Below are 20,473 nucleotides of genomic sequence, written 5' to 3' on the forward strand. Positions count from 1 at the left end.
GCTTCATATATTTAACTGGGCTTTCTTATTTCATTATAACAATTTATCTTTCCCTTTTCTTTTCGCCCGTTATTTTTTCGCCCGTTTGATTATTCACCCCTTTCTTGCGACCTGGGAATTTTTTCCGGATATGACCAAAAATTACTGACAAAAATTCGATGTTTCAACAATTTTACCTTCTTGAATTTTCCGGTAATTCCGACCGAGCGCTTTAATATCCGTTCCCTATTTTACGAAACGAGCGTAACACACACGAGCGCACCGAACAAGTTTCAACAGCATTCTCTTTGTTTTTATGTCCGGAAAAACAACGACCTTTTTCTGAACTATATATTTTTTTCCAAATGCTATGTAGAGTCGGCAATGGTAGGGTATTCAGGTAGGTTTCGGTTTTTCAGGTAGCTTTCTCTGGTGTTATCAGGTAGGTTGTCGGTAGGCCCAGGTAGGTATATGGTAAGTTTTTATGTATTCCGCTAGGTTTACCGATAGGTTTCTCTGGTGTTATCAGGTAGGTTTAAGTGGTATCAAGTAGGTTATTGATTAAGTATCAGGTAGGTTGCAGGTAGGTCCAGGTAGGTATTTGGTAGATTTTAGGTATTGAGCTTATTTTTTTTTCAGGAATTCAGGAAGGTTGAATTTGGTCTCTGGTTAGGTTTCAGGTAGGTATCTAGTAGGTTTTTAGGTAATCAGGTAGGTTTTCCAGGTAGGTATTGCAGGTTCTAACAGACTTGCTGACAAAGTTTTGTAGCGCTTCGAAGAAAGAAGCTTTCTTTGTTAGACCGGTGAAACTCAATGGTTTTTACTAGAACTGGAAAATCCACTGGAAGTAACAACCAAACAATGATTGCCTCTAATTCGCAGACACAATACTCAGACGACAACACCGAATGTCACGAGCAGGTCTCTGAAGATCCCCATATAAAACTTCTGACCAACTTAAAGTTGATGTACGAAAGTGAAATCGAGTCGTGCATCGATTTTAATACATCCGGCATCGACTGCGGCGAGGACTCAGAAACAGTCGAGGAAACTCCTCCTTGAAATCAAAGAACTTCAGGAGAAGTACGAACTTACAATTCAAGAACTTTTAGACAAAGCACCATCATCTGATGCAGAAACTCTATGCTCTCATTTGAGCAAACTCAATTTCAAGATACGGAAGACTACTTCCGCATACCGAAAATACAAAAAGGAACTTTTACAAAAGCAACCAAACAAATAACATCCCGAGGGTGACCTTTGACAACAGCAGTTATCAAACTCATACTGAGGCATCCCTAACGACCAACATTTTCTCAGCACCCGCTGAATACAGTTCTTACAGTGAATCCTTCCCTAACAGTGTTGCACCCAGTAATTTAATGGGAGATTCAAACACAATTTTGCCGCCGGCAAATTTGTTGCAACAACTCACCACCACATCTGCTGACGTATCAGGCGAAAGCACCATCAACAATGCCTTGTCTAGAGTTACCTCTGCTAGCTTCAATTCCACTTCCGCAAAAATTGACGGCGCATTTCCCTCATTCCATCAGGCGGCCCAAACTTCTTCTTTAAATCCGGCAATCAGAACTTCGCAACCATCCTTTACACTTCCAACAGTTGGTATTGTGCCTCAGACTCCTACCTCAATGTCTTCTTGTTTTCAGAAATCGGTTCCGATGTTACAGGCAACAAAGTTTGATGGAGATCCATTAAGTTGGTTAAAGTGGTTCAGTGTGTTTCAAGCAACAATTGATCGTTCTCCAATGTCCTCTGCAGAAAAAATGATTCATCTGCAATCGCTCCTGTTTGGAGAAGCAAAAGCACTGGTTGACGGCTATGGCTGCAATGGCAGTCTGTACGCACCCGCTTTAGCACGTCTGGAAGAACATTTTGGTAATCTGAACAGGATTGTCAATGCCTTCCTCGAAAAACTGTCATATTTTAGACCCCCTAAGCTGACAATCCCAGACAGTTACACAGAGTTCTCTGCTTTCCTTTTAACCCTTGTGGACACATGTCAGCAACTTGGATTCAACCATGACATACATTCCACTACATATGTCAATCAAGCCTTAAACAAGCTTCCAACACCAGTCCGCTTGGAATGGAATAAGCACGTTTTGGAAAGAAGTTTACTTCAACCTTCTCTGAAAGAGCTTTCGGAGTGGCTTCTGATCTGTGCAAAGGCTTGCAGAGATTTACCCACCTCTTGTGTATCAGCTCAACCTCCAAGCACTCAACAACCTTTGGAAGCAATCGAATCAGCAAAACCAATTCAATCGTCCGTCCAACAGATCAAACCAGGATCAACGCACAAACCCGTCAAATAGCTTTCAACCAAGCTCTGCGAAAGGTGTCGTTTGTCCAAACAACGGTAGCTGTCAGTATTTATACAAATGTTCTCATTTCCAAGATTGTCTCCACTCGATAGACGAGAACACGTGAAAAAATTGAAATTATGTTTCAAATGTTTTGGTAGTCACCATGTACAACAATGCACATCAAAAAATGTTTGTCGCTCTGCAGACTGCGGCAAAAAGCACCACACAATGCTCCAAGAAAGCTTCATTGCAAAAAATCAAGCAATCCGACCCTCTTCAACAGTTGAATCGGTTCAACTGCATGGCACAGGTCAAGTTGCTTTCTTACCAGTTCAACTGTCTAACGGGGAGAAAACGTTTGAGGCATATGCTTATCTCGACAACGGAAGTTGTCGGAGCCTCCTCCTCCAATCCGCAGCTCTGATTCTAGGTAATGATATGAACACTTTTGGCAAGATGCCTATTAGTGGCTACCACACAACAAAAGAAATAGATTGTTCTCCAGTGTCTTTAAAAATTAAACCTTATCAGTCTAATAAGACACCAATCCTTGTAAACGAAGTCTTGGCAGTACCCGATTTGAATATGAACCCTGTTAACACTAATGAGCTGGACAAGCTTTGCAAGAAATTTGAACATCTCAATCACATTTCGTTCCCTAATGTTGATGAAAATAAAGTCTCAATAATCATCGGCATTGACAATCTGGAACTGATCCATTACAGTAAGGTGATTTAAGGCCAAAAAAACACGCCCTGGGCTGTAGAAACTCCTCTAGGATGGACATGTGCAGGTAAAACTAGCGTCACAGCAGACGAACAGAATCCAGTGTTAAAAAAACGCAAATCAATTCTCATCCTCATCTAGACAATGAACTTTTCACAAAAGTTCAACAGTTGATGAAAATTGAGAACTACGGTATATCTTCATCAAGAAGGGCTATGTCTAAAAATGATGAAAAAGCTGTGCAAATCCTTGAGTCGACTACAAACTTTTCTGATGGTCACTACGAAATAGGCCTTCTTTGGAAGGAAAACGCCAAGTTACCAAACAACAGATGGCTAGCAGAAAAACAGTTAAAGCAATTAAACAAAAAACTCTCAACAAAACCAGATCTACAAAGTAAGTACGAGGAGACGCTCCAGAAAGATCTTCAAAATGGTTATGTTGTCAAAGTTGATCCAGCTACAGACAAAGAAACAGCATGTTCTTATCTTCCTCATCATCCCGTTTCAAATGAAAACAAACCCGGAAAAATCAGGAGAGTCATCAATGCATCCAGTGTTTTTCAAGGTCAATCCTTGAATTCAAACTTTTTGAAGGGACCCGATTTGTTGAGTAATCTTGTGGGAGTCATATTAAGATTCCGGGAGCAGCAAGTGGCAGTTTCAGCAGACATTGAGCAAATTAAAGTTGCTCCCTCTGATCGTGCGTTTCTTTGGTTTCTCTGGAATCACAATGGCAAAATTGAAGAGTATGAATACACACGTCATATGTTTGGCGCAACATCTTCCCCATGCATAGCATCCTACGCTCTTCGTCGTTCAGCACGTGACAATCAGGACAAATTTCCTCAAGTGTTACACATCATTGAGCGTAATGTTTACATGGATGACCTATATATCTCGACAGCAGACGTTGAAAGTGCTGTAAACGTTATGAACAGCACCAAAGATTTTCTTTCACTTGGTGGTTTCAACCTCACAAAGTGGAACTCTAATTCATACGAGTTCTTGAAAAATGTCGCAAACGAAAATTTTTTGAAGCCTGATCTGTCATCACCTCAACCTCAAAAAGTTTTGGGTTTACCGCGGAACGCGAGCACTGACGAGTACATCATTAACAAAAGGCTTTTCAAAAGGTTTCCCAATGATCAATTCACAACACAGAGGAAACTTTTGAAGTTCGTCGCTTCAATTTTTGATCCCCTTGGCGTTATAGCCCCTTTAACAATCAGAGTGAGGAAAATATTGCAAGCAATTTGGTATAAAGGTCCACAATGGGACGCACCTCTGGACGTTCAGCAGTTCCCAGACTTTCTCCAATTCAAAAACGAACTTCCAACTTATCAGAATATCAGCATTCCACGTGCTCTCTTCCGTAGAAACACGAAAATTCAGTCAACAGCTCTTCACACGTTCACAGACGCTTCAGAGTATGCTCTATCAGCAGTGTTTTATCTAAGAACTGAGTACGTTGATAAAACAGTATATATAGTGTTCATGATGGGCAAAGCCAGAGTAGCTGCGATCAAGAGGATGACTATTCCAAACCTGGAGTTGCAAGCGGCAGTGTATGGCGCGCAATTAGCTCAGTTTATCCAAGAACAGCAAGATTTGGAAATCGGAAATTACTTTTTCTGGTCCGATAGTACAACTGTATTCCATTGGTTGAGAACTCCCGAAATGCTGCATCGAATTTTCGCTGCCAATAGACTAGCAAAGATTCTTGACGTCTCTTCATCTCTCAATTGGCGCTACATCGCTTCTTCTGATAATCCCGCTGATGACCGCTCAAGAGGCTATGAGGCTCGACAGATGAATGCAATTTCTCGTTGGTTGAGTGGACCATCATTTCTCCGCTCTGAAGAAAAAGAGTGGCCTTGTCAAGATCTGTTGAAGCATAACCCACTGGTATTCTCAATACAGCCATTGGAAGCCCCTGAACCGTCAACTGAAGGGTGTCTAATAGATATTACACGTTTTAGCAACTGGAATCGGTTGATAAGAGTGACTGCGTACTGCTTCTTTTTCCGCGACCTTTGCAAGAAGCAAACAAAAATTTTGCTCTCTCTCATCATACTTTTGCGTACAGGTATCTGATCCAGGTATCGCAGATTGAAAATTTTGCAGACGAAATATCTGCTCTTCGTAAAGGAAAGGAAATTTCAGCATCAGGTCGTTTGAAAGACTTTTGTCCGTATGTTGACAGTAATGATCAGCTCCGCGCCAAAGGTCGGTTGTCCAAGGCAATGATTTTAGAGACTGCCCGACACCCAATCATTCTGGATGGTCTAAACCCAATTGTGAAGCTGCTCATCAAGAATTTTCACATTGCTAACACTCACTCAGGAGTTGAACAAACGCGCCGTCTCCTTATGCAATACTATTGGATTTTGAAATGCGAGCTGTCGTTAGGCAGACAGTCTGCCAATGCAATCCTTGACGGCGAATGATACAGGAAATCCAGCCACCTCAAATGTCTGATCTACCTTGCGAGCGGTTACCAAGTGAGCACCACTTTGTCTTTGCGACGACAGGACTCGACTTCATAGGTCCTCTCCCCGTATCTCAATGCGGCAGACACGCTACACGCTACGTACTTCTGTTCACCTGCTTGGTGGTAAGAGCATTCCACTTGGAGATAGCAAAAAACCTGTCTACAGACTCAACAATGAATTGCATCCGCAGATTCATTAGTCGCCGCGGAATGCCAAAAAAATTTCTTTCAAACAACGGGAAATCTTTTGTCAGCTCTTGTTCGGAACTAAAGAAAGGTATCGAAGCACTCAGAGCATCAAAGGAATTTGCCTCAAAACTCCAAATTCTTGATATTGAAATTAAATGGAAGTTTAATCCTCCTCTTGCACCACATTTTGGTGGCAGTTGGGAAAGGTTAATTCAAGTGTTCAAATTGTCTTTGTACAATGTCATTGGATCAAGAACACTAACATATGAAACGTTGTCTACCTTCACTTGCGAAATAGAATCTAACATGAACTGTCGTCCCCTCACATACACTTCGAGTGACCTTAATAATCCACTTCCCCTAACACCAAACCATTTTCTTTTGGGCAAACCCACTGTTAATTTTCCACCTGGTGTTTTTTCCGAGAAAAAGATTACAATCTCAAAGTCTTGGAGAACTTCACAGCACTTGGCCGAACACTTCTGGAACAGATTTCTTGGAGAATATATCCCAAACCAGCAGAAACGTTCAAAATGGACTAAAGGTTGTCCGAATTTAAAAGTAGGCGATCTAGTTTGGGTTTTGGAGGATTTCACGCCTCGAGGTCTTTGGCCACTGGCCAAAGTCATTGAAGTATATCCTAGTTCGGACCAAATTGTCAGATCCGTTAAACTAAAAACCGCATTTGGGGAAAAAGTTCGCCCTGTTGTTAAATTAAGCAAAATTCTAGCTGACTAATTTTTATCATTGATTCAAACACTAATTTACAAGGTTCGCCTCTTTGTAAGTTCTGGTATTAGGAAAAGAACAATTTTTCCATGACAATTTGTACTCAAATTCTGCTTTTTCTGCGCGGGTAGAAAAATTGCTACACCGTAGCAACCTTTTACTCCCCTCAGAGCGCTCGGACATCTATATTTTGACCTCCTCATTAAATTTTCTGCGGACCCGCAGTTTTGCGAAATGTTTACTTTATTTTTTTTGCGTTTATCGGTTTATTACGCTTTTTAACCGCTTATTCTCACGTATTTCGTTTATCTTCGCAAAAACCCTCCTTGAAATCCGTAAGTTGATTTTCTTGCGTAACGTCAGTTATTCGTTTATCTCGAAACTTGTTTCTTTGTTAATGGGTTACCAAGTTTGTATTTTCAACCGAGAATTGTCTTTAATTTTATGGACTTACTTTACTATTCTTTGCAATCCTGCTAATGGGGCCGGCTATGTCATCAATACATCATTGATGCCCAATTCATTAGAGAACATCTATGCACTATTATGGATCTTTGCCCGAAACAGATCTTCAATGGTTAAGAGAAGAAGTGACAAAACAAAAGGAATCAAAGAAAAGCAGGCAAAATTCAACACACAAAAACTAGAAAAACTGAGAACTGATTTATTTATCTTAAACGCTTTTATCAACCATTATTAATTCAAATAAGCAAAATGATTTTCTGAGTATACTTAAGGCGGTCAATGTGACAGATGAAAAACCAAAAATTTTTTAAAAAATGATCTCCTCTACCCCACATCTTCGACAAATCCTTGACCCGGGTACTTTTACATCAACTAAGAATACTGCAGTAAAATTTATTTGAAATGAACACTTTACAGGATGTCATTTGTTTCATAGGAAGCTTTCTTCATGATTTTATTAAATTTTCTTAATTTTATTGCTAAAGCCATTCTTTTTCATCCTTTAGTATATTAACGAAATTCAGTATAATAATAGAAACATAAAAATGTTTCATATGATATCTGAAAAAATTTTATGTTGATTTCAGTTTTTTTGTTAGTATAGTATTCAGATTTGGCTTTTATATTCAAACAGTCATTTTTTTCTAGAAAGTCAATCTACTCAATTCATTGTTATTTTTGAAAACAATTAATTGCAGACATGTCCAGGTTGTGTACAGACCAAAATCGCTTCAGGTCAGACCATCACAATAAAAAATCAAACACTGATCAGAACATCATAGACGAAAGTGATAATTGGTATCGCGAAAAATCGTTATTGGTGTAATCACAGAAAACTCATACAATAATGTTTTTCATACAATGATACCTTGTGTGTGATCACTTTGAATTGTTTCCTTTGATGTACAAAGTACTGTAATGAAGACAACTAGAAAGTTTTTATAATTTTTATGCTATGCATGCTCTATGTTGTGGTGATATCAAATATTTGAACATAATAGCAATTTAAAAAAAAATTGCAGTTCCAAGAAACAGCTTCGAAAAAACCTAACACCCTCGCCCAGGCCGAGGAATTTGGTCAAAGTTTTGTAAGATCGGAGGCAGCTAGCATCGACAAGTCGGAACTTTCGCGGCAATTTTCTTAGATATTTTTGCGTAAACTCAACGTATTCAACGAAAAAATATGTATAAAAATTGTGGTGAAATTTCCGACTTGTCAACGCTAGTTACCGCTGATTTTACATATTTTTCGTTGAATTCAGCGTAGTACGCGATTCAACTGAGCGTAGCACGCGATTCAAAAGTTCTACGCTAAATTCAACGCAAAATTTTTAAGATCTACGCCAAACTCAACGCAAAAACCTAAGATTGGCGTTGAAGGCGTTGAATTTATGTGAGATCTGCGCTCGAGCGTTGATATTACATAAATTCAATGCATTTAACGCCAATCTTTCATAATTTTGCGTTTTTTTAGCGTTGACACCTGAAAAGATATTAAAAAACTTACTAAAGTTTTTTTTCCTTGCCTGAAAATTTGTTCGGTTGGGAAAACTTCGTGAGAAAACGGAGACTTTATCAAAAAAATTGAGTTTGTACATTTTTTTCACATTTCCCATGCATCGAAACAAGTCAAAATTGAGATAAATTTAGTAGTCGTCATTTTATGGGAACCAAATATTTAACTGATCGCCTGATTTGCCACAGTGCTCACATGGATGCCAGTTTTGAAAAATGTGGATTTAAGAAAATCTTCTTTGGGTGGTTGGGGGGGGGGGGGGGGTAATTTTGCAAAGTTGTAAGTCCTCTTCGCTTTTCTTCCCCTGACACGTATTTTGGACGCTTACTGATCTCAAAAAAACCTTAAGTTAGAGAAATGAAGTTCTGAAGGTTCCTCGTTGGGTGTTGCGATTTCTTTGCGGAAAAAAACGAATTGCAACCGATTTAGCGGAGAAGTTGCAAAAAAAATTAATAATAAAGGAATATTTCACAACTGTTGTTTTTTTATCTTTTTTTCACTTTGGCGTTCCCGAAAAAGATTGGAGGGCTTTGAGCTTTGACTAAAACACGTAGACGCCATTGCGTTAACAAAAAGCGCTTTGCGGTGCGCAAGAACACATGGAGAAGAGATAACGTTTTTGGATGATGAAAAAAAGCATTTATAGCTGTTTGTCTTCTGTTTGTCTCCGGAAACATTTCCTCAATGCTTTTTTGGTTTTATATTTTTAATTGATAAATTTTCATAATAGGTACTAAAAATGTCTTTGTTTGATATATTTCGGTGTTTCATCTTCAACTTTTGATTTAACTCCAAAACTTTAACAGCAATAAGGTATCATAATTGATTCGACAAATGAAATCCGGCAAATTAAATCATACTTAAGTTTGTCGAGTTCAATAAAAATGCTCGGCACAGTATTTAAATTTGCCGTTAGACAAAGAAGGAAGTAGAAAGAACAAATTGTTACCATTTTTTAACCAAAATTTTGGCATTTCAATTACTTAGTTGACATAATTACGAAAACTAAAAAATTAAGCTACATAGATTCGCTGTCACAGCATTCTTTATCATAGAAAATAAAGTTCAACTTCAAACCAGTTTATGTTCGTTTTTTTTTAATGAAAAGCAAAGTTTTTACGAAAATTGAAACCAATAAATTTGTCTTTAATGTTGCCGCGGTGAACACAACAAAGACATTTTTTGTAAAGACCAAATCAACCGCAGATACCAGCTAAATTTGTTTATTTTTAAAAAGAATGCAGTGAATACTTCCCTGTTATTGATTATAATTGACAAAAAAAGTAAAACTGAAAATTGCACAGAATCAGAAAGAGAAAAATCAGGTATATATTTCCATTTTTTTCGTCAACTAAAAGAAACAAAAAATCAAATAATTTGTAAATATAAAAAGTTCAATTTCAATTTCTATTTCAATTTCGCCCTTTTTTATGTTCATTTGTCTTCATTTGTTAATTCAATTTGTCTTCATTTGTTTGTCTTCATTTGTAATTGTGCAATTTCAATTTCGCCCTTTTTTATGTTCATTTGTCTTCATTTGTTAATTCCTCGTCCATATGAATAGCAGAGACAGAGCTATTAGCGTAGTTTTTTGACCAATGAAGTGAAAGCGTAGAAATTATGTTCGATTAACGCCAATTTCAGCTTTGATTTTAGATAGGAATTCGCTTATTAGCGTTGACCTTACAGAACTATGCGTTTTTAGAGTTGATTTTCTGTAATTTCAGCGCTTTCGCAGCATTCTCCTCAAATTTTGGCCAAAAAATTGCGTTGAAACTTCTGGCTAGTCATCGCTAATTACTACACTTTTACTTAACTTCATATATTTGCAAAAAATTATAAGCTTGCGCAATTAAACTTCATGAACAGTGAATGGTTGTTAGAACGGATTAAAACTGGGTTCATAATTTTTTTAGCACCATGGAGACTACGGAATCTCTGGTCGAAATCTTGACTACAAAATTACATATCGAAGAGTGTTTTAGGCCTGTTCCAAATGTTTTCACATGCTGTGTTTTATGGTCACATTTCCTTTCTAATTTTTTTCGTTACAACAATAATTTTTCAAGTAGACAAATTTTAGTTTGTCGAGATGCTCATACGCCCCACTACATCGCCAAGTGCCGTCGCCGAAGGATAAATTTGTTAATGGCAATGGCAGTTCAGTGGGTGTGCCCATGATCAAAAACTTTCTCAAAGGGTCTAGCCACGAATAACGAAAACCTCGACCTGGGCAGCGAACACTCGACATCGAGTTGGTTTATGGTAGTTTGCTAAAGATCTGAAGCATTGACTGATTAAACAATTAGGAGCATAGTAGTTTCACTGACAATTTAAATTGCGTCCCGAAATTTTTTTCATGTCAAGATCTCGATTAGGATTTCTTCTGTCAACCAAATGAAGACGGGAGTACAGGGAGAGAGTTGATACCAGAAGAAGAAATACTGTTTTCAGTCTTCATCTACAAGTTGTCACTGGAAGCGATTCAGGTTGCGAAACTCACTCTATCCCTTCTCCATATGTCCTAGTCCAGAAATCACCGTTTTTTGAACGAGACAAATATTTAGAAATATCGTCGGCGTGTTTGGTTTTAGTAAAACAAAAATTTCGAAAGCCCTTACAAATTTTCTTTGGTATCTGATATTCAATTGTAGAATATTATCGGTAAGTTTGAATTTATAACGACTGTAATCGTCAAGTTTAGTTCAACCCAGAGTTGTAACGCAAGTAGTAGTGAAAATGCCGGTATTTTAACGGGGGGACCTGTCCCCCCCCCCGCCCGTTACAACACCGGTATGGCCTTTTTTAGGTGCCCTTGCCGAAAACTTGTAAAATTTTTCAAAATATTTGTTTCTCGTGGTTGGCAAAGACTTGTAACTTTTTTGTGAATTTGGTGTTGTGAAAGTGGTGGAACTTGCAAAATTTTTTGGAAAAAAGTTGGTGCAATGAATGAGTGAAACTTGTGAAATTTTTCGAAAATTTTCGATTTTCTTGAAAATTCTTAATCCTTTTTCTAGTCTAATGAGACTAATGAAAGACTAAAAAGCGAAAGCGACTAACCTGATGGAATACTGAGGTAAGGGAAAAAAAGATAGTTTAAATTTGATAAGTTTTTGTTCCAATGTAAGAATTTTAATAGTTTTGCAAGTCTGAGACCGCACAAGTGGTATTAATTTAATGGGTTTTATTGCCCATATGTTTGAATTAACAAGCAAATGCGAAGTAATGAAATTGGAGGTTTGTTGACTTTCAAGCCTTGAGAGAAGTTTCAAGTGGAGTTTTGAACTGAAAGTAGCGCATGAGAATGAATGGGGGACAAAATATCGTGAAAATTGACTGAAAAATTGAAGAAATTGGGGTTTGAAATTTGTCTGAAAATCGGCTAAGAAAGTGATTTTTTGTTTTCATTATTGGGACGGGAAATGTTTGATATAGAAGCCATTGAATTTTGGTAAATTTACGGGTTAAAATTAGTTTGGATGAAGCGCTTAAGGCGCCTTTTTGGAAGTCGTTTTGCTCCAAAAGCAGACAAATTTTTTTAAAAAAAGTGCAAAAATTGCTGTTTTTTAGTGGTATAAAGTTTTAAAAAATTGTTTTTCGCCGTCAATAAGCAGTTTCATACACTTTAAAAAAAGTTTAAAAAAATGGTTGGAGAAATACTGTTGAGGAATCGGATGTATATTAAATAATTTTGGTATATTAAATTTTTGAATAATATAATGGAGTGGGCAACAAAGTTTTATAAGGTGAAAGTTTGCTCGAACAATTAATAATGAGTAATTGGGTGTTGTTTGCATGTAACTTTTTGTTAATTTTTTGTCATTTTTTGGCGTTTTTTGAAAAAAAAGTGAAAAAATTGATGTTTCTTGGGCAAAGAATGTAGAATAAAGTGTTGTTTCTTAGTTTAAACGCAACTTACGATGAAAGTGTTTTTATTTAACAGCTTGATGAAACAAATAATATTGGTTAACTGGGTGCTGAATATATGTTTTTTCATTACTTTTATTGTTTATAGTTAAAACTATCACTATTTTGCAAACCAAATGTTATAAAAGAACAGTCGGCTGAAATAGCTGACGTCCAATTCAATTGTACAGTATTCAGTGTAAAAGTTCATTTTGATTATTTCTGCTGAAATTGTGGATAAAAAAGTGTGAGAGATTAAGAACACAAAAGGCATGATTTTGACAATTTTGCCGGCGAGTAACCCATTTATGTTTCTATGAAAACTTCTTCGAAGTGTTCATGTATCACTTCACTACATGGTAGACATGGGAGTGGCAACCATAAAAACAGGCTGAATTTGAGTTTGAGTTAAATTTAGCTATCTATTTTCAGCATATCTTTGCATGTAGAGCCAAAGTGAGGAGAAGTGCTCTTAAATGGTTTTATTTGTATAGCATTTTCTTTACGATTCAATTCAAAGCAAGCCGCATTTCCTAAATTTCTCTTACAGCGTGTTGATGCCCTTTAGAGTGTATTTCTTGTCCACAACGGAAACAAAGTTATGACTGAAAAATTTTCCTTTCAAGATAATAGTGACTTTTACCACGAAATTTCGTGTTCTAGCAAACGAATGGTTGTTGCTTCAGTGAAAACATATGAAACAATGGGAACATATAGTACTCTACGACTCTTCAAAAAGATTCCGATGAATTTCGTTTTAATCAAAGAATACCTCTCTCAGCTGCTGAATTCGATCTTCTCGGCCAGAAAATAAAAAAGATTCAAGATCTATCGTCTCGAGGAAGTGCGAAGAAAAGTTAACGAAGACAACGACATGCTTCTGCAAGTGATCTCGAAGAAAAATTTCAGTACAAAGGTGGAAGAGCACAAAAAATCACGACAAAAATTACGAATAAAGCAAGTGAAAGCGACAAAGAAAATTAATTACGAAAATGGTTGAGGCAATCGTTGAGCGCACACCGGAATACTTTTGTCAGTTTGCCAAACAATATCGTTGCTTTATATGTCAAAGTGAGCCTATATTTGACCATACAGTATCAAAGAACTTTGCCTAGAGCTTGCATATGCATGATGACTTTTGTAAAGGACCTGGATTTCATTATCATGTTATTGCCTCCAATGATCAACTTCCTGATTCTTTCAAGTCTACAGCATCCAAACCTTTCGTTATACCTTGTCTTTTCACCTGTTTCAAACTACTTAATAAAACTAACTTAACAAATACAATTGTTCGTGGAGAAAGAATGAACAAAATCGACGAAGCGGTGAACTACAACTAGCAACACCTTAGCAAACTCTAAGAGAAAACTACATAACGTTGATTGTATTTTTACCAATAGTGTTCAAACTCTAACTAACTTTTTGCATACTTATACGATTGATACATTTTATAGTATTTATAATGTTGGTTTGTACGGTGAGGTTTCCAAAATACTCAACATATTAAATAGTGGCTATGGTTGTTTGCATGTTGACAATAGTTTGATTTTGATAAATTTTAATGTGGAATCGAAGTCTTCTAATTAATAATTGTCTTTTTTGTTGTTTTTGAAGAAACATTTGAGCAGAAAAAATTAATTAAAGATGTTATTAAATGCAAAGCGTAGCAAATCATTATTGTTCATATTCAGCAATAATGGATGATTGTAACCAAACACCACATGCGCTATATAAATGCAAAAAATTCCACAAAATTTTGAGTTTTGATTTTGAACTGGCTTAAGTTTGAGTACTTGAGTTACTTCATTGTAAAACTGTACCAGAGGGAAATACAATATTTGGTAGTTTTGTATCGGGATTCCAAGCGGGTCAGCCAAATAAACGTTGTTTTCGTGAAACAAAATAACCATCCAATGACTTCCTTCATATTGCGCTGTTGAAGCATTAATGATGATAAAATCTCCTCTCGCTATCTCTGGGAAATTATCCGCTGCAAAACTCCATTAAAATAATATCTGAAATGAAAACATTTTCACAACAAATAGCGTATTTCATCACTATCCATCGGTGGGGTAGCTGATAATTGAGTTTTTGTTGCCTTTCGTTCCGAACTGACATAAAATGTTGAGCTTTTTTCGCCCAGAAAAAACAATTCTACGTTGGCGGCCAATGCTCAATCAAATGTAAATTGAACCGAAATTGAGCCATTTGTAAGTTCTGGATGAATGAAATCATGAGAAGCCTCTTGCGTTGAAGTTAAATCAAAAGCTAGAATAAAATGATTGGGATAATTGTCCAGAGTTATGCCATGCCTACCTTTGTCAAGAAAATCCAAGGCTTCCAGAGTATTGAGTGAATGCGGTGGTTAAAAGTTATTGAGACCGGAGCTCCAACAATAGGTTGACCATTTCTATAAACAGCAATTTGGCTCAAATTGAATTTCTGGTAGTGAAAAAAATTAGCGCGATTAGTTCCGAGGTATGCTTGATCTGTTTCCATTGCAATTGTTACACGTCGTACATTTTTTTTCGAGGAAATATCCTTATGGCTCCAATTTCTTATTCCAGTTGTAGCTAAAAAAATGTTCGTGGCAATACTTCTGTATAGCGATACACGGCAGGTGTTTTTAGTAGACTTTTGTCAATTGCCTTCAAAACATGATCCGCTATTGTCATTTTTCTAACGTAGACATTAGCTTCATTTATTTTAACTTTGTAATGTTTGTTCGACTCTGAAATTACAGCAAAATCAATTGTAGACCTTCTAAATGAATTTCGCTGAGTAACACCACTAAGTATGTGTTTGTCACAAGTTAAAATATCACCCGCCGGCTTTCCAATAAAATAGATTTCCTGGGAATTAGCAACAAGAGCTTTTCTGGCCGTTCAGTTGTCCGCGCGACCATCGGTGCCATCAATTTTAGCTGGCTCATCATCGTAATAACATCCCTGACAAACTAGCCATGTGCTTTTTGCAGTTTTTCCTGAAGAAAAATCCGTTTCAATGAACGCTTTGTGCGCATAATTTCGGTTTGTGTTGGAAATTTTAACAACGTTTGCAGATACAGTGCATTCTGAAAATAGGGAATGTAATGCGTTTTTGCTTAAGTATGGCGCATCTGCATTTGCAGCGTCAGTTCCTGTCCTTAAATCGCCCTTATTGTTCCAGGAGATTTTGCATTTAAATTCAAGGAGAAGTTTTTGTAAATCTATGAAATTGTTCCTATCAACCAAAACTTCAAACTCAAGCACAGGACCACCGTCCGTGATCGTCCGACTTTTTGAGTAAAAGCATTGTCAAAAGTAATAAGCAGAGAAATCAATTGTGGTGCGTTCTGCATCTGCGGGCAGTAAATTAGTAATCATTTTGAACGTTAGAAACGAAATTTGACCGACTTCTCGTCAAAGGCCTCTTCTTACGAATGACTTGTTTTGGTTTTTCACCGTTGGTTTCCAAATGACGCATTCTTCCTGTTTTTGATCCGCCATTTTGTTTTCTTACAGCTTTATGCAGAGTTGACTTTTTCTTGTCTTAGAGACTTTTTTTGTAACTAAATCTATCAGCTCAGGAGCTGCTCGGACAATTAATTCACGCTACTGGCCAAAGAAATATTCTTGCAATCGGTAATGCGGCTTTGCGAATACCTGCTGCTAAAGCCCAAAAAACCACTTCTTCGTTGGCGATAGTGTCTTGAAAAGTATGGTGACACCGATTGCTGTTGATAGTAGGCTTCCATTCAATCATTTTTTTAAAAATTAAAGTCAAAAATAACTTTTCCTGTTCCAGCGAATCGAACAAAATCTCCGGTTTCTGTTCGCAATTGAATTTCAATTGACTTAAAGTTTTTTGATAATAAATTTTGTATTCCAAATTTCTGAAAACAATTCTGTGTGTCGGCTCTTTTTCGCAGGGGCTACTGTTTTTCAGGCGTTGTTTTGAACCAGTGACTTGAATAAGAGGAGATCTATTATCGCCTACTTATTGATACTCAATTAAGTTAACGTAAAAAAATCAGTTGCTTCCCTGGAGACAAATCAAAAGGATAATCAACAGCAAATTTTTTTCCTCGTCATCTGCCATGGTCAGATTTTCAAAAGTTTCCAACATCTTGTATCCAATATGATAACCAAACCCATCATGAATACTGTTGAAACCTATTATACTCGGAATTTTCGTTATTCGGAAAAGTAATTCTTTCGTTTTTTACCAAAAAAGAGGAACAAAACCCCATTGATTCTGTTAAAGTAACAGTCAAAATGAGGCAATCGGGTAGCCGTTTTCAAGGATCTCAAAATCTGGTCGCGGTTTTCATTGGAACCAATTCCAATGATAGCTCGTTCTCCTCCGTATGGTCTGGAGACAGCATCAAATGGAATACTTTTCTCATAAAACTTAAAGCCTTCAGAAGAAAATGTATTTAAATCACTTTTGGTCACTTGATTTATTTTTGCGGGGAACATAACTTCACTTAATGCAACTCGCCAATCCACCTCCAATTTCATTTCATCACTGAAATATTTTTTGAAAGAAGACAATGTATTTTGAGGAAAGATAACCTGAAACTAAGTGAACCTTGAATTCATTCATGTATTGTTATTTCACTGCTATTGTCTCTAACTTTGACCAACTCTAATCGATAAAATCTTCCTTTGACTGGCTCTTGGGATGCGTCAATGAGACTACAAGTAGGGGGATTTGTTTCAGGTATATCGTAAATCTCAAAAATTTTGTTGGTAAATGTTTGCTTGTATCCTTTTCTAAAAGGAAGAACTGCTTTTGATATTCACACAAAGTACACAACTTAAAAATTTTGGTCGACGAACTAGTTTTGCTCAAGCATTAATCATCAAATCAATGATATCAATTAAGGAACGTCTCTTTTTTTCACTTTATTTGGCGCCAATTTCGTTACCTTGTTGACTCTAGAGTTAATGGTTTTTACAAAGCTCTCCAATTGATTAATATACGAGTATGTTCATTTGTCCTCTAAATACTCTTATATCAAATTTTTGAGCAACCGTCAAAATCAAACCCTTCAATTTCACTACAATTTCACAATTTCAATTGCAGCCAGAAAATAATTTAACCTTACACTGTTGTTTGGGTATATTGATGAAACCGATAAAAAATTTTTGTGGATTTTGTTTAAACAGTTTCTGCATACAATTTGTTTTTCAAGACGCATACCTTCGTTTCGCTAGCCTGGCTGTGCATTAAAATGATTGAAAATATAAGTAAATGGATTATTGGTCATTGCGTCGGGAAAACAATTTATTAACAACAGAAAAAATGGGATTTGTTTTATGAAGCACATAATTATTCTTGATCAAACAAAAGCAAATTCATTTGAAACCGTTTCAAGAAAAGGAAACAATAAAAGAATGTTCCTAGCATATGTTGGTCTTAGTTTGAAGGTATCATCTTAAACCGTTTATACAATACACTAGTAACCACAAACATACACAAACACACAAAATGTATACACATAATGTTAACAATACATTATACTGTTGATTAGCATTCATAGGAAAGTAATAAATACGTTCGAATGGTATGCAGGCACAAAGTCCAGCGTAAAAGCAGTGAGGTCAAATTTTGTTCCAAAGCTTAATAAATTCGCGAGTGTAACAAAACACTATTGCGAGAACATATGTTAAAACCCAGAGATTAACAAACCTAAAGCCTTTTTCACCTTTTGATCTAAATAGCATTCCCCATATCAACGCTGTTTGGTATTTGATCAACATTCTGCACTGATTAATTGCTCTACATAAGAAAGTAATAAAATTGGGTGTGTACATGCAACATAGCTAACACGGAAAGATTAGAAACGTTAAACCGAATAGTACACTGAAATTTAACTAAATTACAAGGACTCTATTGTATTGAACATTTGTGTAAGAGCTACTTGAGTAACTTTTTACAACAAAAACGGAACAAAATGATTGAACACGCCTTAGTTTAAGATTACACCTGAACTCTTAATTTCCTAATTTTCGCTTCAACTTTCATTTGCTCAATTCCAAATTTTATTTAGCAGAATTGTTCCTGGATCTTGACTACAGATTCCTTTTGTTCAATTTGATTACTAAAGCTGTACCATAACCAAAGAGATTAGTTCTAATGTCTCCTCTAGCCGTCATTCTAAAAGGCGGAATCGACTCCTGGCAGCCGAACAATTGCTTATGAGACTTACAGGAAGCACACTCTTATAATTGTACAGCAGGATTAACAAATAGGTAAGTGGGTTACAGTAAATCACACGGCTGTGCCTATTGTGATTTTTGATTTTATTCAGTCATTTCGCTTTGAGAAAGGCATTATAAAATGAGCTCAATACTTGCTGGATTTTGTAACGTCTTATGTCAGAGAGTTTGTATTTGACGCAGACACATTGGACGATGGACTACGAAAAATTTTTTACAATTATGACGTGAAAAAATTTCCGCTGTATGACAATCAAGAAGGCTACTGGAGTGATCTTGAACTGGTTGAAAGCATTTGGAAAATAAAACCAGATATTGAGAGCCCAGAAAATTTTAGCGAACCACCAACACCTACCATGATTCATGATGCAATTGCCTGTACAGCTGATAACAAACCTGAAAACAAACCAGATGATGTTCCGAGCAGCGGAAGCCCTGCGACTCCACCCGTGGGCAAGCGTTGCACCACTGAAGCCACAACCATTTGTTTGCTAGAACACGAAATTTCGTGGTAAAAGTTACTATTATCTTGAAAGGAAAATTTTTCAGTCATAACTTTGTTTCCGTTGTTGACAAGAAATACACTCTAAAGGGTATCAACACGCTGTAAGAGGAATTTAGGAAATGCTGCTTGCTTTGAATTGAATCGTAAAGAAAATGCTATACAAATAAAACTATTTAAAAGCACTTTTCCTCACTTTGGCGCTACATGCAAAGACATGCTAAAAATAGATAGCTAAAACCTAATAAAACCTTGTTGTCCACTCCATTATAACTTGCATAGAACATTTTATTCTACATTCTTACCTCAAAAACTACCAATTTTTGCACATTTCTGGTCTTTTTTCATTAAAAGATACAAAAAACGTAGGTACAAGTTATCACTGAATATTATTTAATATACACCCGATTCCTTAACAGTATTTCTCCTACCATTTTTTTTACATTTATTAAAATGTATAAAACTGCTTATTGGCGGCGAAAAATAATTTTATTAAACTTTTTAACACTAAAAAACAGCAATTTTTGCACTTTCTTTTTTCCAAAATTTTGACGCAAAATGACTTCAAAAATACACCTTAAGCACTCCAGTCAAACTATTTTCGACCCGTATTTTCATATCAAGCATTTCCCGACACAATAATGAAGCCAGAAAATCACTTTTTTGCCCGATTTTGAGACAAGTTTTAAACCTCAATTTCTTCAATTTGTCAGGCAAGTTCACGATATTTTGTCCCCCATTCGTTCTCATGCACTATTTTCAGTTCGAAACTCTACTTGAAACTTCTCCCAAGGCTTGAAAGTCAACAAACATCCAATTTCATTACTTTGCATTTGCTTGTTAATTCAAACATATGGGCAATAAAACCCATTAAATTAATACCACTTGTGCGGTCTCAGACTTGCAAAACTATTAAAATTCTTACTTTGGACAAAAAACTTATGAATTTTAAACTGTCATTTTTTCCCTTTCCTCAGTATTCCTTCAGGTTAGTCGCTTTCGCTTTTCAGTCCTTCATTAGTCTCATTACACTAGAAAAAGGATTAAGAATTTTCAAGAAAATCGAAAATTTTCGAAAAATTCCACAAGTTCCACTCATTCATTGCACCAACTTTTTTCCAAAAAATTTTACAAGTTCCGCCACTTTCACAACACCAAATTCACAAAAAAATTAAAAGTCTTCGCCAACCACGAGAAACAAAATTTTCAAAAAAATTTTACAAGTGTTTGAACAGGGCACCTAAAAAAGGCCATCTCGGTATTGTAATGGGGAGAGGGGGCAGACGGAGGGGACAGGTCCCCCCGTTAAAATACCGGCATTTTCACTACTACTAAAGCAATTCAAAAACAAAAAAAAAATTAGGAACAGAAAGATGATATAGAAATTGCTATAAAAAGTGCTAAAATTTTTTAAATAGCGCCAATAACATCACAT

At 36.5% G+C, this 20,473-nt stretch overlaps 2 protein-coding genes across 2 annotated transcripts in view; both read left to right on the forward strand.

The window, feature by feature from the left end:
- The first annotated feature begins 2,534 nt into the window (after positions 1 to 2,534).
- Positions 2,535 to 5,481, forward strand: LOC142355453 (uncharacterized). The gene is made up of 3 exons (XM_075407633.1): positions 2,535 to 3,030; positions 3,174 to 4,939; positions 5,014 to 5,481. Exons 1-3 carry the CDS (start codon positions 2,535 to 2,537, stop codon positions 5,479 to 5,481), a joined length of 2,730 nt encoding a protein of 909 aa, XP_075263748.1.
- A 4,152-nt stretch (positions 5,482 to 9,633) lies between these two features.
- The window catches only part of LOC142355469 (uncharacterized), a 152,490-nt gene continuing 141,650 nt past the window's right edge, over positions 9,634 to 20,473 (forward strand). Inside the window, exons 1-3 of the mRNA XM_075407634.1 lie at positions 9,634 to 9,749; positions 10,341 to 10,365; positions 10,803 to 10,913. Coding sequence (XP_075263749.1) covers positions 10,345 to 10,365; positions 10,803 to 10,913 — 132 coding nt within the window. The 5' untranslated portion in view covers positions 9,634 to 9,749; positions 10,341 to 10,344. The remainder of the gene's footprint in view (positions 9,750 to 10,340; positions 10,366 to 10,802; positions 10,914 to 20,473) is intronic.

This window comes from Convolutriloba macropyga, chromosome 2, assembly GCF_964194025.1.
Source record: "Convolutriloba macropyga chromosome 2, txConMacr16.3, whole genome shotgun sequence".
NCBI lineage: Eukaryota > Metazoa > Xenacoelomorpha > Acoela > Convolutidae > Convolutriloba > Convolutriloba macropyga.

Coding starts and splice junctions, on each gene's coding strand:
- LOC142355453 (XM_075407633.1), top strand. CDS start 2,535: ATGCTCCAAGAAAGCTTCATTGCAAAAAATCAAGCAATCCGACCCTCT. Junction 3,031..3,173: donor TCTGGAACTGATCCATTACA/GTAAGGTGATTT, acceptor ATCCTCATCTAG/ACAATGAACTTTTCACAAAA. Junction 4,940..5,013: donor TGTTGAAGCATAACCCACTG/GTATTCTCAATA, acceptor TACACGTTTTAG/CAACTGGAATCGGTTGATAA.